The following is a 17,097-nucleotide window of genomic DNA, read 5'->3' on the forward strand; positions in this document are numbered from 1 at the left end:
CACCGGCGAGTGCACACGGGCGAGAAGCCGCACCTCTGTACCGTGTGTGGCCGCTGTTTCCGCCACCGGTCCAACCTGGCAGATCATACCCGCACGCACACGGGCGAGCGGCCCTACCCCTGCACCGAGTGCGGCCAGCGCTTCCGCCTCAGCTCCAACTTCGTCCGCCATCGTCGTTCGCATATGATGCGCCGTCTCTATATCTGCGCTGTGTGCGGCCGAGACTTCAAGCTGCCCCCTGGCACTAAGGCCACCACTGTCACTGAGCGCTGCCCAGAGTGTGAGAGTAGATGAGCCCCCTTGTCGCTGCGGCTGCTAGTGTCTGGCTGAGGAGGCGCATGCCAGGGCCCTGACCCCCAGGGGCTGGACTAACTGGACAAGGACTGCGGGACCCTGGTCTGGGAAAGGGTGGGGTGGCAGAACTGGCTGCCCGGGACCTGGGAGACATAGTTAATCCTCTACTGCAGTGATGGCGAACCTATGACACGCGTGTCAGAGGTGACACGCGAACTCATTTTTTTGGTTGATTTTTCTTTGTTAAGTGGCATTTAAATATATAAAATAAATATCAAAAATACAGTGGGGCCTTGACTTACGAGTGTCCCGACTAACGAGTTTTTTTGAGATACGAGCCGTCTCTCGGCCGATTTTTTGCTTTGAATTGCAAGCTCAAAAAAATTTGGGTTACGAGCCAGCTTCAGGTTCCCCACCACTAGTTGGCGCAGCGAACGTCACAGTGATTTGACATATGAGTAATTTGAGTTATAAGCTCCGTCACGGAACAAATTAAACTTGTCAGTCAAGGCCCCACTGTATAAGTCTTTGTTTTACTATGGTTACAAAGATAAAAAAATTTATATATGTGACACGGCACTAGAGTTAAGTTAGGGTTTTTCAAAATGCTGACACACCGAGCTCAAAATGTTTGCCATCACTGCTCTACTGGGATTTTTGGAAACCGTGGCCTCTTCCCCCTCACTACAAATCCTCAACCCGTGTTAGTGAATAAAGTATTATATCTTCACGCACATGTGCCTGTGAATGAATAGATGGGGAAAGGAGCAAAGTTGGGGTATTCCCTGGGCTTAGGTGACTTAAGTGAATCATCACAGAACCAAGTGGGGCTATTAGCCCAAAAGGGTTCCTGGAACTGGGTTTGTGTGTGTGAAGTCATCCCACATTTGGCCCTTGGTTATGTCCTTATAACCTCTGATCTGGAAGGGTCTGTAAATATAGCACACTAGAGGCCTGGTGCACAAAATTCGTGCACTTGGGGGTGTGGTGGGGGGAGTTCCCTCAGCCCTGCAGGGGATGTCCTACTGATGGCTCAAGACGCAGTCGGGCCTCCCTCTACAGGAGGCGGCCAGCCGATGAGGGGAAGGCACCACCCCCATCACCCCCTCGCTGCTGCTGCTGCCTCTGGCCTCCCTCTGGGAGGCAACCCTGTGATCAGGGGAAGGCAACACCCCCATCACACCTCTGCTGCTGCCACTGCCTGCCATGAGGCTTGCCTGAGCCTCGGGCCCTCGCAACAGCAGTGGCTATCGGCGGCTTGCCAGAGCCCTGGGCCGGCCCTGGGCAAGCAGCAGCAGCCATCGGGTCCCATACACTGCAAGTCCCCACCCCTGTTGCTGCAATGCCCCGCCCACCCATGCCTGCTGCATATGTAGCCCGCTGATTGGTTGTTACTGTGACGGCATCCCAACCAATTTGCATATTACCCTATTATTAGACTAGAGGCCTGGTGCACAAAATTCGTGCATGGGGGGGGTCCCCTCAGCCCAGCCTGCACCCTCTCCAATCTACATAGCCTGCTGCTCAGTCCTTTGGTCATCCCTCACTAACCCCGCTGCCAGCCTGGTTGCCCCACACAGCCTATTCTGTCGTCCATTCGGTTGCAATGGTCGCTTAGGCTTTTATATATATAGATAGATTTGTGCTTAAACAGGCACCAAATTCTGCAGAGCTTTGGTGAGCAGCCATGAACATCATGGAGCGTAGTATAATGAAGAGACAATACTTTTAAAAAATATATTTATTTTTACTGATTTCAGAGAGGAAAAGGAGAGAAATATAGAAACATCAATGATAAGAGAGAATAGTTGATCGGCTGTTTCCTGCATACCCATACTGGGGATCGAGCCTGGAACCCGGGCATGTGCCCTGACTGGGAATCAAGCCCATGATCTGGTTCATTATTTGCTGCTCAAACACTGAGCCAGGCCTGCTAAACAGTACTTTGTTTAAGACTTAAGTGCTTTATTGTCAGCTCATTTTCATCCTCAGCATCCAAGTTTGGTAATCATATCTCCATTTCTGCAGCTAAGTAAGTACTGACAGTGAGGGAATGGCAGAACTGGGACAAGTATACAGGCATTTGCAGTCCATTGTCATTTGCTATGATGGGGGGAGTTGTTGGTTAGGTTTTTAATGCAATCTTGGGAGTTTAGAGAGGTTGTCCTTGGAGGTTATGTTAAACTGGCCTTGAAGGCTAAAAGAGAGAGAGTTTGGGAACTAGGGAGAGTCCCTGAAAGTGCCTGCCAGACTTGTTGGAGCTTGAAGATAGGGACAAAGAGCAACGAAGTCGGCAGGAGATAGACCGCTGGGGATTTTAGAAGCCAGGTGACAGTATCCAAGGCAGCAAAGAAGCCTTGAGTGATAAGGGAAGGGGTGGAGTGGACATATTAAGGAGCTAGAATTCTGGGGATAAGGGAGGTGGGGCTGACTTCACTTCTTAGCTTGGATGACCACAGGTAGAGTCACAGATGGTACAGGATAAGAACAGTTGAAGTGGCAGCAATTGTTACCCCCAATCTGGACATGTGGAATGTGAGGTCAATGTGGAGGGGTCAGAGAGGTGATTGAAAAGAACACCTTGGGATATCGGGTCTGAAGTGCATGACCCCTCGCCCAGAAAAGGGTACCCAAGAAGTACCTGGGAAAGAACAGCCAGAGATAGACAAACTCAGAAATGCCTCGTTTGGGAAATCTAGAGAAGTGTTCAGAGGAAGTGGTCAGGTTTTGCTCTGGTGCCCACTGGTTGTAGGAGTTTGGGGAAGTGGTGAGCCATTTCAGTGGAGTGATAGTGGGTTAGGATATAAATGGGAGGATGAAGCAGCAGATGGGTGGGTGTAATAACCCTTCTCAAGAGGCGTGGCTGTGAAAAGTATGAGGGCAGTAGCTGGGGAGTTTGTTGGTTTTGTCTATAGGGAGGAGACTCAATTTTTGTGCTTCTGGAAAGGAAGAGAAGTTGATTATACAGAGAGGAGATAATTGATCAAGGAGAGATACTGAAATCAAACCAGTAAGGATAAGGCTCCTACTATTATTGGTAGGGAGCAGGGTGGGCTTGGGAACACCCTTCCAATCTGGAGTTTTACCTGTGAAGTAAGAGGTCACTGGTAAGAGGGATAAGGTCACCGAGAGGAATGAGGCCAGTACAGGGGAACCCTCATTTTACTGATGTGGAAACAGGTTGACAAGGGCAGCAAAAATAATTTGAAGGTCTTTTTTCCAGCATCACCCCAGGCCATGGGCATCTCAGAAAAGAAAGTGATGTGTCTGAGGTCACACAACAGGTACATCACACACCTAACACCAGTTTTAGGGATAGAAGTGGAATGAGAAATTGGCCTGGAGATGGCAGTGCAGGGGCAAGAGGCCCAACTCCAAGAGGAGTGGAAGCCCAGTTCTGCTCCACATCAGAGATCTGATCCCAGTTTGTGCTGGGGCCTGAGGCTCAGCCCTGGACCCAGGCCTAACTCAACTGTTGACATTTCCTGCTCTGGACATCTGAAAGTTTTGAGTTGAAAGTTAATAACTGGAAACTTACAAAGTCCTATGTGCCAGGCACTGTCCTAAGCACTCTACTGACAGTAATAACTCACCTAAGTTTGTTTTTACATTTTTATCGATTTCAAAGACATAGAAACATCAATGAGAGAGAATCATTGATCAGCTGCCTCCTGCACGCCCCCTACTGGGGATCAAGCCCGAAACCCGGGCATCTGCCCTGGCTAGGAATTGAACCGTAACCTCCAGGTGCATAAGCCAACGCTCAACCACTGAGCCACGCCAGCTGGGCTCACCTAAGTTTTAAAACCCTATCAGGTAGGCACTTTATTTTCATTTAGATGAGGAAATCAATGAATACCATCAGCTAAGTATGAAAGATGGCATTTGATCCCTGATGGCCTGGCTCAAAAACCTAGGCTCTTAAAGCTACGCACAGCCTCCTATCTGTCAGAGGCCCCGAAGGGGAAGGAGACTGGCTGGAATCTCACAGGCAACCTGCTAGAAGTCAGATCTCTGCCCTGCAGGTGGGAGCTACAATAGAGAAACACGGGAGTTGGGCTCAGAGGCAACCCTGGTGCCCCTCTTCAGCACCTGCTGAGACGGAGCCTCCCCAGCCACCGCAGGAAGAATCTGGAGGCGGTTAAACAAAACTTTTATTGAGGGAGAAGAGTACCAAGAGGCTGCTTCCAGAGGTTCTTGAACCTCAGACCTCAGGACATGTCCCTAGGTCTGTGATCTGTTAGGAAAGGACTAGAATGAGGTTCCGTGGGTAGGCCACTGTCTTCCTCACATGCCATGCTGAGCTGCGGATCTTGATTCCATGTTTCTAGGTTGAGGCCTGACCTGTGGACTCACAGGCAAGGTCTGCAGTCCCCACAGTCTGGTCTTCAGAGGTGGCCCCGTGGGGCAGGTCTGTATACTTGCGAGAAGAGCCGCGGGACAGATGTGCTGGGTAGCGTCTCCGGTTGGTGTCCATCTTGGAGAGCACTGCTTGGGGAAGATCCACACGGCAGCGGGCTGCTAATGCTACCAGGTAGATGAGGACATCGCTAAGCTCCTCTTGAAGGGCCGCCCGTTCCTTAGGGGGCCAGGCTTGGGGACCAGCCTTCCCGTCGGGCTTCCACTGACTGGGGATGGAACACACAGATAGGCACACACACAGAGATGCTAGCTAGGACAATGGGTTCCGCCTCCCAGGACCCCCCAGTTCTTGCAGCAATGAATTCGCACATCCTAGGAACTTCCTCCAAGGACAGTTCAACCCATATGGGCCCTGGGTAAACTCAGGGTGAGGAAGAGCCTCCAACAGATGAGTCACCCAGACCTCTGTGTCCCTACTTGAGTCAAAGAGTTGGCAAGAGATCATTTCACTTGTCAAGACCCAATTCTTCTCTCCAGCCCTAGCCACTGCCACCCCAGACTAAATCTCAGACCTGGACCTACTGGGGAAGCTTGCTAACTCATCTTCTATTCTTGCCCAGCATCATTTTTTAAAAGCACATTTACACATTACATTTTGTCCCTCTCCTGAAACTCCCCTAGCTGTGCTTGGAATAAAATCCATGCCCTCCAGGTCCTGCATGAGCTGAATGACTCCGCCTCTTCCAATGTCATAACCCACTACTCTCCCTAACTCCCCACCTAAAAGTCACCCTGGCCTTTTCTGACTTGCACACAGGTCAAAGTGTCCCAGGGCCTTTGCACTTACTGCTCCCATTGCCTTGAATGATCTTCTCCCTGCTCCCCCCACAGCTTTCCCAGGGCCGGCTCCTTCCTGTTGCCCAGGTCTCAGCTCAGGTGTTACCTCCTCAGAAAAGCCTTCTCCCTGTTTCCTCCTCTTTCACAACCTGGTGCTATTTTATTCATAGAACTTATCACAACTGCTGATGTTTTAAAATAAGCCTGGCTGGTATGGCTCAATGGTTGAGTATCACCCTATGAACCAGGAGGTCATGGTTGGATTCCCGGTCAGGGCACATGCCTGTGTTGCAGGTTCCATTTCCAGTGTGGGGTGAGCAGGAGGCAGCAGATCAATGATTCTCTCTCATCACTGATCTTTCTCTCTCTCCCTCTCTGAAATGAATAAAAATACATTAAAAAAAATAAGCTTGCTTATTTATTGTCAGTCTCCTTGCACTGTGAAGGTGGGAGCAATGTCTGTCTTGTGAAAGGCCCTATCTCTTGATTCTAGAAGAGCGAGCACACAGATGGGGCTCATAAATCTGTAATAAATGAATGTCTTGCCCACACACACGTCTATGCCCTAACTTCTCCACCCCCCTGTGACTTCACTGGCTTAGGCCTCATGACCTCTGGCCTAATCTGCACCAGCCTCCTCACTGGTCTCCCTGCCCCAATCCTTTCGGTGATCCATCCACCCTGCTGACACAGTGCTCGCTCTACCACTCCCGTCTGGTCAGGTCTTCTGTCCGAACTCCATCAATTCTAACCCCAATTTTATCATTCTGGCTTCATATCCCACCCCTCTCCTCCACAGCCCTATCACTTACCCAGTAGATATCTACTGAATGTCTGTTGTGGGCCAGGCACTTGGCACACACCAGCGGACAAAACAGATACAAAGTCCTTGCTCTTCCTTGAGAAGCTTTCACTGGAAGAGTCTCGGGTTCTCCTTGAATTTAACTTGCCCTTTCCCACTCACCACCTAGGCACATGTGGTCTCGCCTCTGCCTGGAGTGCCATGGGCAGGTTTTCTATAGAATATATTCCTTTCTATCCCAGAGGCAGAGGTAAAGGAAGACTGCCCTGGCCCTTTCTTAGACCAAGATCTGCCTTGCTGTCTTCTCTCCCAGGAGGCCGGGCACCCCTCAAGGGACTGAGTCAGCTGTATCCCCAGCACCAGGAACAGAGCCTGGCAGTGAGAAGGGGAACTTGAACCCATGGATATTTGATGATCAAATACCCCCCACCCCCACCCCCACATAAAGATTCTTCCAGGAAGCCTTTCATCTACTCACAAGAGCTCTGCCAGCTCCCCCACTTCCCCCACCAAGGCCAGGAGGAGGTTCCGAGGTTGGTGGAACTGGTCCCAGTCTCTTTCAGCAGCAAACTCAGCATGGAGGCGGCGGCTGGTGTAGGAGAAAGGGGTGGAAGCCCAGTCCCAGGGTTAGGGCGTGGGGGAGGAGATGCAGGGCCCCGGCAGCTGTCTCTGATCTGTAATAGGGGCGTGGGTTTCCGACAGGGTTCTGCAAGTCATGTCTTTTCTAGGGACTATAAAATGGACAAGCCCCTGCACAGACCCTAAACTCCATGGAAACCCAACAATACCCTCTTTACCATTCCGTCTCCTGTTGCTGCTGCTGCGGCGTCCTCCACCTGGCACATCCCTCTCTCTGCAGATCTAAACCCTACGATCTTACAGAGACCTTGTAGGTCCGCGGGACTTCCCCTGAGGAGCCTTTCTTGGTTTCCTCCAGCAAGAAACAATGCCTCCCCCTCTCCCTGCATTTGTCTGTGTTCTACCTCCCACTCCTGGAGGGCAGAGCATCGGACCTCAGGGCGGGCCTTAACACCGCTCGCGAGGCGTCACCATCCCCCTGCCTCAGGTGTGCGCTGCTAAGCCCATTTTGAATATGAGGTTAGCAGGTTCGCCCGAGGTCAGACTGCAGAGCTGGGACGCGAGCACAGCGGCTAAACTCCTTCCCGCCCACGTGGAGGGGCCCTCCCCAATAAAAGGGCGAGAGGGGGTGATTTCCCAGCCCAGGTTGGGGAAAGACGGCTTACATGTCCTCGAGCGTGGGCTCCGGGCTGAAGCTGAAGGGGCGGGCAGCTTCGGTGCCCTCGCCCCCCGCGTCCCCAGGCTTCTCCCCACCCACAGTGGACATGTCGCCCACCGTGCTGCTGCCCAGATTGCCCAGGAAAACCCGCGCTCAGCTCGGAGCCCGCCTCCAGAGGCTCTGACCAATCACAGGCGTTATTGATTGCTTCCGGGGGCGGAGCCGCAGGAAAGGCCAGTTACTTGCGTGGAGCTTGCTATAGCCCGCCCCTTACCCGGACTGGACCAATAGGAACAAGCTTCAGGCGTGCGCCCAGAGGCCTCTGACCCGGAATGCTTCCGTGTTGGCCAAGCATCTTAAAGGTGTGGATACCAGATTCCACCAGGTTAAGAGACAAAGGGCAGAGGGCGGGGAGTGCGCAGGCGCGTCACTAACCTATGGCGCCAGATGGCGCCAAAGCGAAATGACGGGGTGCGACCCGGAAGGACGCTCAGCGGAGAACCCCAGAAATGAAGAGTTTAAGCCAGAAGGGGGAATTTATTATTAGGGTACAAGAATATCTCCAGAATACAGCTGGGCTCTAGGGATAAACTGGAGCCAGGTAGCTGTTTTAAGCATTTTACATATTTAATTCTTACAGCAACTCATTTAATCCTCACAACAACCTATGAGGTACGTAATATCATTGTCCTCCTTCTCCTCGTCATCATCCTGATCCTCATTTTACAGATAAGGAAACAGACATTGAGTTTAACTCAGCAGTTAGTAAAGTGGTAGCCAGTTTTCAACTCCAGGCAGTTTGGCCGCAGAGCCCGTTTGGCCTACTATTGCATCAAATGGTGATAAGTACCATGAAAACAATTTTTTAAAAAAATTTTGTTTTATTGCTTAAAGTATTACAAAGAGTATTACATGTCTCCTTTTTTTTTTCCCCCTTGACCTTCCCCTGGCCTCCCCTACCGCCCCTCCCCCCCAGTGTCTTGTGTCCATTGGTTATGCTTACATGCATGCATACAAGTCCTTCAGTTGATCTCTTACCCCCCCTCCCCCATGCATACAAGTCCTTCGGTTGATCTCTTACTCCCCTCCCTTCTGCCCCCCAACCCTCTCTGGCCTTCCCACTGCAGTTTGACAATCAGTTTGAGGCAGCTCTGCCTCTGTATCTATTATTGTTCAAAAGTTTGTAATGGTCTTTATTATCCATGAATGAGTGAGATCATGTGGTATTTTTCCTTCATTGACTGGCTTATTTCACTTAGCATAATGCTCTCCAGTTCCATCCATGCTGTTGCAAATGGTAAGAGTTCCTTCTTTTTTACAGCAGCATAGTATTCCATCGTGTAGATGTACCACAGTTTTCTAATCCATTCATCTACTGATGGGCACTTAGGCTGTTTCCAGATCTTAGCTATGGTGAATTGTGCTGCTATGAACATATGGGTGCATATATCCTTTCTGATTGGTGTTTTTGGTTTCTTGGGATATATTCCTAGAAGTGGGATCACAGGGTCAAATGGGAGTTCCATGTTTTGTTTTTTGAGGAAACTCCATACTGTCTTCCATAGTGGCTGCACCAGTCTGCATTCCCACCAGCAGTGCACAAGTGTTCCTTTTTCTCCACATCCTCTCCAGCACTTGTCGTTTGTTGATTTGTTGATGATAGCCATTCTGACAGGTGTGAGATGGTACCTCATTGTTGTTTTGATTTACATCTCTCGGATGATTAGCGACTTTGAGCATGTTTTCATATGTCTCTTGGCTTTCTGAATGTCCTCTTTTGAAAAGTGTCTATTTAGGTCCTTTTGAAAACAAATTTTAAATGTATTTAAAAATGAAAAGTGGGGGCAACTTTAGATTGCATGGTCCAGGGAAGATATGGTAAGGACTGTTGTTTACCTACTCAGCTGCTCTCCTCATGCCTCTATCTTTGCAGAATAGTGATTTTATTCTGGGATCCATCCTTCTCTACTTGATTATATGGCCCCATTGCCCTGCCATTGATCAGTTTATGGGTGAGCATGTAGCCTAGCTTTGTACAATGAGGAGATAGAGGAAGTGTGGTAGAGATTTCTGGGAAAGGTTCTTTTTAAAATATATATATATTTTTTATTGATTTTTTACAGAGAGGAAGGGAGAGAGATAGAGAGTTAGAAACATCGATGAGAGAGAAACATCGATCAGCTGCCTCCTGCACATCTCCTACTGGGGATGTGCCCACAACCCAGGTACATGCCCTTGACCGGAATCGAACGTGGGACCCTTCAGTTCCCAGGCCGACGCTCTATCCACTGAGCCAAACCGGTTTCGGCAAGGGAAAGGTTCTTTATTCTTTTTTTTTTTTTTAAGACATAGTTATTTTTAAAAATATATATCTTTATTGGTTTCAGAGTGGAAGTGAGAGGGAGAGAGAGGTAGAAACATCAGTGATGAGAGAGAATCATTGATCAGCTGCCTCCTGCATGCCCCATACTGGGATCAAGCCTGCAACCTGGGCATGTGCCCTTGACCAGAATCGAACCTGGGACCTTTCAGGCCGCAGGCCTACACTCTATCCACTGAGCCAAACTGGCTAGGACAAGACGTAGTAGGTTTTTACCTTTGATATTAGTATGTGAAGGCTGGATAATGAGGAGAGGTAGCCCACCAGCTGAGACTGGTAGATAGCAAGATGGAAAGGACCTGGATCCTTGATAATATTGCTGGGCCACTTATTTTTACAAATTACAGAAAAACCCTAATTTGGGGTTTTGGATATATAAGTTAAAAAAATCTCTATTCGTCAGCCACTTTTAGTTTTTCTGTTACTTGTCTTTGAGAAGGTGACATTGAAGCTGAGTAAAAATTAAGGAGAAGAGATTTCTGGGTAGAGGGAACACTAATGCTTAAAGCAGAAGACTTAACATGTTCTAAAGACAAAGGAATTCCAGTATGGTAGGAATGTAGTGAGCAAGGGAGAGAGTTGTTGGTTATGGTGTTAGAGGCCAGATCAGATCAATTACCCATGATCTTAAAATTTATATAAATTATATTTATATAATACTTTTGGATTTTAGGTATTATGGAAGCCCTTTGGAGGGTTTTAGGCAGAAGAATCATATAATCATACTTTGTATTTATGAGCCCTCTGGCTGCTGTGTTAAGAATGAATTGGGGGGAAAAAAAGAATGAATTGGAGAAAGGCAAGAAAAGCAGCAGGAAGATGGGTTACTAATGTTGTCTAGGCAAGAGATGATGGTGACGTGGACCAGGCTGATGGTGGGTGAAGATGGAGAGAAGTGGACAATATAGGACATATTTTTGAGGTAGATCTATTGGCTTTGTTGGTTTTGAACTAGCTGGAAAGGATAGAATCAAACATGGCTTTTAGGTTGTGAGTGTTGAACAATTTGGTGGATGGATGATTCTTACTGGGACAAAAAAGATGAGGTGCAAGATTTAACACATGTGGCTTCAGGAGTTTGAGTTATGACAAAGCAAGTTGAAGATATATGTCAATTAAGCAGGTGTATTATGAGCCTAAGCTTTAGAGGAGAAATTCAGATTTGGTAGTCTCAGACACTTAGAGAGTACTTAAAGAAAGAATCAGAGAGGCATTATAATACAAGAATCTTCGTAGGAAAGACCATGATTTGAGGTACTCCAACATTTAGCAGTTCAGCAGAGAAGAGGCAGGTGAGGTAGAAGAGAGATTGGCAGAGTGTGCTGTTATGGAGGCAAGAGTGGAAAGTGCTCCACATTGAGTGGACATCTGATTTGGATGCTGCTGAGCTACTGGGTGAATCTAGAGCACAGCATTTGCCACTGGATTAGGCAACATGGAAGTTGGATATGGGAGATGGGAGATGAGAGAAAAGGGGGAGTCCCTGGTAACTTCTTGGGTTTCTAGTTTGAGTAAATTGATGGATAGTTTTGCCATTTGTTGAAAAGAGGACACAAAAGACCTGGAAGCTGGGTGGGAGGGAAGATAATAAATTCAGTTTGGGAAACATGGAGTCTAAGATGGCTCTAGGACATCCACATGATGTCCTGCAGGCACATGGACACACAGGCCTGAAGTTCAGAGCATTGAGTTGCCTCATGGATCTATGAACTGAAAGTTTCAGGAACCAACTACCTTCCCTAGCACCTTCCTTGGTGTTTGCTAAGCGTCTCCAAATAAGAACCCAAAACTCTTCTACTGGAAACTAAAACACACTTGGAGAGCAACTTTTTTAGTAGTCTCTGCATTTCCGATTTTTGAATAGCCAGGGACTAGGAGTTCTAGAGCTCACGGGTCAGGTGGTCCTTGGAGATTGACAAGAAGGAAGAGGCTTTCTCTCTGGGACTGCCTCAGCCCTCTGCCCAGGAGATCCCTGGCTGAGCTGTCAGGCTCTTGTGAAGAACCTGCGGGGACATCCAAGTTCTTTGCTCCACAGCATCATCTGAGAACCAACCAAACCCAGCTCCAGCACAGCACGAAGTTGGGGGATAAGGGAGGCCGTCATGGGGGAGAGGGAACAGACCTGCACATATGATTGGCTCTACCACCTGGACTCCTCATCCCATGCTCTTTCCACCCTCACCCCCACATCCAGTCAGTTTTCACCATTCCCCTCAGACATATCTAGGTGTCCTGACCTCCCAGCTTTTGTCAGGGCCACAGTGTGCTTGGTCTTGTGTTTTGGTCCACGTTTATGATGAGCTGTTTTTAAGCCTTTCCCTTCCCCAACCCCTCCCGAGACTGGTGCCCTAGTCTTTTCAAATAAAGGTGTTTCCCGAGCACAGGCTGATAAATGATTAATGACAGGATGGACGGGCTGGGACAGGCACACACGAGCATGCACACACATGCCCTTCTGCTACTCATGAGTTTGGCCACCTTCCTTAGTAGAGCCAAGCTGTGCAACTGCTCCCAGTAAGGCTCTTTGGGAAACCCTGGAGTGGAAGAGGCGGAAGCAGCTGGAGAACAAAGTAGTAGAGGCCCATAAGATGGGTGAATGCTATGGGGGTGGGAGAACCTGAGCCAGTCTGAGATCCCAGGGCTGTTCATGGTTTTATCCCCAACCTATCGCAGTGCTATTCTTATTGGAGGTAGAGCCATAGGCATTGTTGGTTTTGAACTTGGAGATGTGAGAAGGCATTTTGCTATAATTAAAAATGTTTGTTCTTGCCTTGGCAGGGTGGTTCAGTTCATTGGAGCGTCATCCCATGGACTGAAAGGTTGCCAATTCCATTCCCTCTCAGGGCACTTACCTAGGTTTCAGGTTTGATCCCTGGTGGGGGTGGGTACAGGAGGTAACCGATCGATGTTTGTCTCATACATCGATACCTCCCCCCCCCCTCTCTCACACACACACACACACACACACACACACACACACACACACCTTCCCCTCTCTCTGAAATCAGTAAGACATATCCTTGGGTAGGATTAAAACAAAAGTTTGCTCTTATTAAATGTTTCAGGGGGAGCCCTAGCCAGTTTGGCTCAGTGGATAGAGTGTAGGCCTGCGGACTGAAGGGTCCTGGATTCGATTCCAGTGAAGGGCACATGCCTGGGTTGCAGGCTCGATCCCAATACGGGGTGTGCAGGAGGCAGCTGGTCAATGATTCTCTCTCATCATTGGTGTGTCTGTCTCTCTCTCTCTCCCTTCCACTCTGAAATCAATAAAATATATTTAAGAAAACAAATGTTTTAGGGGGAGTCATGACAAGGGCTTTTAGGAATCTCTAGCTTAGCCCATACAGGATGAGTCTCCAACACTCTTAGAAGCTCTTCCCCAACTTACCCAGCCTTTCCCCCTTACACACATGCTGAAGTCCAGCTAGATATTCCCACCCTCCCCCTTCCTGCCTTTGTTCACACAGCTCACTTCTCTGCATATCCAAATCCAAATTCCACCCATCCTGTAGAGCCCTGCTTCAAAGCCACCTCCTCTGGGAAGTCTTCCAGGACTTCCTCCAGAGGACAGAACTTTATTTTCTACAGCACTTCATGCACTCTAGCTCTCATGGCACTTACCACCTTTCACCTTAGTTGGGGGTGACTGGTGTCCCTTTTCTAGATGTCCTACACTGGGTCTCCTGGGGAACAGAAGCAGTGTCAGGCTTTTGTTTCCTCAGGGCCTGGTACTTGAGTAGATCAAATAAATACTAATTTATACAAGCACATCTCATGGGATCCCCTCCCTGACTTTCTGACACAGGTGGTGTGGCTGCACCTATTTTATGGATGAGAAAACTGGGACCCATGGCTTGTCTGAGTTCACCCAGAAAGGCATAGCTGCAGCTCACCAGCACTCCTCAATGCTCCTCAGCAAGTGGAACAAGTCTCCCACCCCCTGGGAAACCCTGGAGTGGAAGAGGCGGCAGCAGCTGGAGAACAAAGTAGTAGAAGTAAAGGAAGCCACTCACAGGTGCGTGGTGTGAGCTGAGGTCACCTAGTCACGGCCTTTCCTTCCGTCTTTCTGTCCCTTCTCTTCATCCTCCTCCAGCTTCAGCTTCCCTTTTTCTTCTCTTCCTTCAGCTTCCCTTTCCCTTTTCTTCCTCTTCCTTTTCCTCCATGGCTTCCCTACCCGGGCTGGTACCTGTGATTCTTTTCTAGTTTCCACCCAAGGCCCTGTCACCTCCACTACCTGCTACCTCCATTTTGATGCCCAGCCCCTCCCCAAGGAAAAGTTGGATGCCTCCCTTGCTCTCAACCCCTCATCCTTTCTGAGTTAACTAAGCGGGCCCAGGCCAAGGAGGCATCCAATCACTTTCCTTCCCTTTCCACTGCCCACCTCAAGCTGGAAAATGAACCAGTTAGAGAGCTGTGTAAAGGGATAACCAGGACCAAGGTCCTAATTTCTTCTCCAAAGCCTCCTCAAGGAGATTGGAGGTGTCAGCTTCCACTGCTAGGAAACAAGAGCAAGGGAAGTATCCCAATAGAGGGTGCTAGGGTCCCCAATGTGTACTTCATTCATTCATTCATTCATTGAATATATTCTGAGCACTTACTATGGACCAGACACTGTTCTAGGTGCTGGGGATACACAACATCCCCTCCCATCTTGGAGCCCACATGCTAGCAGAGACAGACAATTATAAAGTAAACTAATACATTCTCAAGATAAGTACAAATTAGGATAAAAGGTATGAAGCCAATAAATAGGGAGAGTAGCTAGGTGTTGGCAAAGGTCAGAGATGGCTTTTATGAGGAGGTTTTATGTGAGCTGAGCCAGCACTGAGAGTGAGCCAGCCAGGTAGAGAGCCTGAGGTGAGGTTCCAGATGGAGGGAACTGAAAGCGCAAAGGATCTTGATTTGTTGGAAGCACCATGGAAAGGCTAATGGCCTTGTGTGTAATGAGAGAGGCAGGGAGAGTGCCATGGGATAAAGCTGGAGATATGTAGCAGGAATTTTATGGAAGGACCTTTGAGCAGGAGAAAACTGGATTTAATCAATCAATTAAGTTAACTTAGTTATTTTTGTTAGGTAATATTAGCATTATTAGCTACGTAAAAATTTATTGCCGAGTACTATATGTGATCACATTTTATTGGTTATACAAGGTTTTATTTTCGACTAGTTGATGGGCCTCATTCTTCTCTTCCATTTGCTAGTTTTCTCTATTGTTGTTAAGTACCATTGAGTGGGCTCCAACTCCTGGCTTGAATGAGTGATGTCCACAGTGTCCTGCCCTCAACAGCCCTTCTCAGCTCCTGTCCACTCATGTGGCTTCTTTTACGGAGTCAATCCAGCTCACCTTTGGTCTTCCTCTTCCTGCTGCCTTCTGTTTTCCCCAGCATTATTGTCTTTTCCAAAGAACCCTGCCTTCTCATGATGTGCCCGAAGTAAGACAGGTTCAATTTTGTCATTTTTATCTTTAGCAATGTTTCAGGCTTAATTTGCTCTAGGACCCACTTGTGGTGATATATATATATATATATATCACTAATTCTTTTACATCTTCTATTAGCCTTCCAATACAACTTTTCACAACATTAAATGCATCAGTACCGTATCTGTTCCACTTTCCTTTTTCTGGAAGCCTTCCAGGCTCCTGTTCCAGCATGGACTTGCTCTCCAGCATCTACCTTGATGGCCCCTTTCACCTCTCTCCCTGGCTGGGTTAGATTTCCTGAACCCCATGTTTTTTTCTTTCTTGGTTTGCTCCCTTCTTTTGCTGGAGCACATCTTCCAGTAGTTTCTTGAGAAAGAGTGCATGGGATGAAACCCCTTTGATACTTAGCATGTCTAAAAATACCTTTATTCTACATTTTTGAAAAATGTGGCTAGGGATAAAATTATACATTTTAGAAAATCATTTAACCTTGGAATTTTGAAGGCACTCCTTCATTGGCTTTTACCTTCCAATTTGCTATTGAGAATGCAGATAACATTCTTTTTTTAAAAATTATTTTTTATTTATTTCAGAGGAAGGGAGAGGAAGAGAGAGAGAGAGAAACATCAATGATGAGAGAGAATCATTGATTGGTTGCCTCCTGCACGACCTCTACTGGGGACCCAGCCTACAACCCTGGCATGTGCCCTGACCGGGAATTGAACCCATGACCTCCGTGTTCATTGGTTGACACTCAACCATTTGAGCCACACTGGCTGGCCTGATACCATTCTTATCCCAGAACCTTTGTACATGATCTTCCCCTCTCCCCAGAAGATTATAGGAGAGCATAGTGAATACAAGCTTGGACTCCGGAGTCACACTGCCTAGAAGACTGATTGCGTAACCTTGGGCAAATTTATTTTTTTAAATATATCTTTATTGATTTCAGAGAGGGAGGGAGAGAGAGAAACATCAATAATGAGAGAGAATCATTGATCAGCTGCCTCCTGCATGCTCCACACTGGGGATCGAGCCCGAAACCCGGGCATATGCCCTACCTAGGAATCAAACCAGGACCTCCTGGTTCATAAGTCAATGCTCAACCACTGAGCCAAGCCGGCCGAGCTTGGGCAAATTTCGTAATCTCTCGGCACCTCAGCTTTCTTATTGACAAATGGGGTTGTTGGAAATTTAAATAAGTTAATACATATAAAACACTTATAACAGTGCCTGGCAAAGAGTATGCACTATATAAATATTTGTGATTATTATTATTATTATTGTTAGGGTCTCTTTATTCCTGGCATTTAACATTTTAGTATTAAAATTAATGTCTTTTTTCATTCACTATACTGGGAATTAAGAGGTGTGTGACACAACTTCTAAGTTTTTTTAAAAATATATTTTATTGATTTTTTACAGAGAGGAAGGGAGAGGGATAGAGAGCCAGAAACATCGATGACAGAGAAACATCAATCAGCTGCCTCCTGCACCCCCCCCACTGGGGATGTGCCCGCAACCAAGGCACGTGCCCTTGACCGGAATCGAACCTGGGACCTTTCAGTCCGCAGGCCGACGCTCTATCCACTGAGCCAAACCGATTAGGGCGCAACTTCTAAGTTTTAAAAAAACGTTCTTGTATTACTCTTTGATAATTTTCTTTCTTCCATATGCTTTATTGCCTCTTCCTGGAATTCCTCTTAGATGTTGAACCTCATGGCTCACCTCTGATTTTCATTATTTTCCCCTTCTAGTGTGTA

General features: G+C 47.8%; 2 protein-coding genes and 1 long non-coding RNA gene across 3 annotated transcripts in view; 2 read left to right on the plus strand and 1 right to left on the minus strand.

Annotated features, from left to right (window-relative positions):
* The window catches only part of LOC102263280 (pyruvate dehydrogenase E1 component subunit alpha, somatic form, mitochondrial-like), a 21,928-nt gene extending 21,393 nt beyond the window's left edge, over positions 1–535 (plus strand). Inside the window, 1 exon segment of the mRNA XM_014529782.1 lies at positions 4–535. Coding sequence (XP_014385268.1) covers positions 4–294 — 291 coding nt within the window. The 3' untranslated portion in view covers positions 295–535.
* Positions 536–4,430: 3,895 nt separating this feature from the next.
* Positions 4,431–7,664, minus strand: DCTPP1 (dCTP pyrophosphatase 1). The gene is made up of 3 exons (XM_005882032.2): positions 7,540–7,664; positions 6,774–6,884; positions 4,431–4,922 (listed from the first exon to the last, which is right to left on the minus strand). The coding sequence occupies exons 1-3, from the start codon at positions 7,638–7,640 to the stop codon at positions 4,622–4,624; spliced, it is 513 nt and encodes a 170-aa protein (XP_005882094.1). The 5' UTR covers positions 7,641–7,664; the 3' UTR covers positions 4,431–4,621.
* Positions 7,665–7,981: 317 nt separating this feature from the next.
* Positions 7,982–17,097, plus strand: part of LOC106724044 — a 10,254-nt gene continuing 1,138 nt past the window's right edge. The window contains exons 1-2 of the long non-coding RNA XR_001359793.1: positions 7,982–8,204; positions 13,718–13,927. This is a non-coding gene — a long non-coding RNA (uncharacterized LOC106724044). The remainder of the gene's footprint in view (positions 8,205–13,717; positions 13,928–17,097) is intronic.

Source organism: Myotis brandtii, unplaced genomic scaffold, assembly GCF_000412655.1.
Source record: "Myotis brandtii unplaced genomic scaffold, ASM41265v1 scaffold698, whole genome shotgun sequence".
NCBI classification, from domain to species: Eukaryota; Metazoa; Chordata; class Mammalia; order Chiroptera; family Vespertilionidae; genus Myotis; species Myotis brandtii.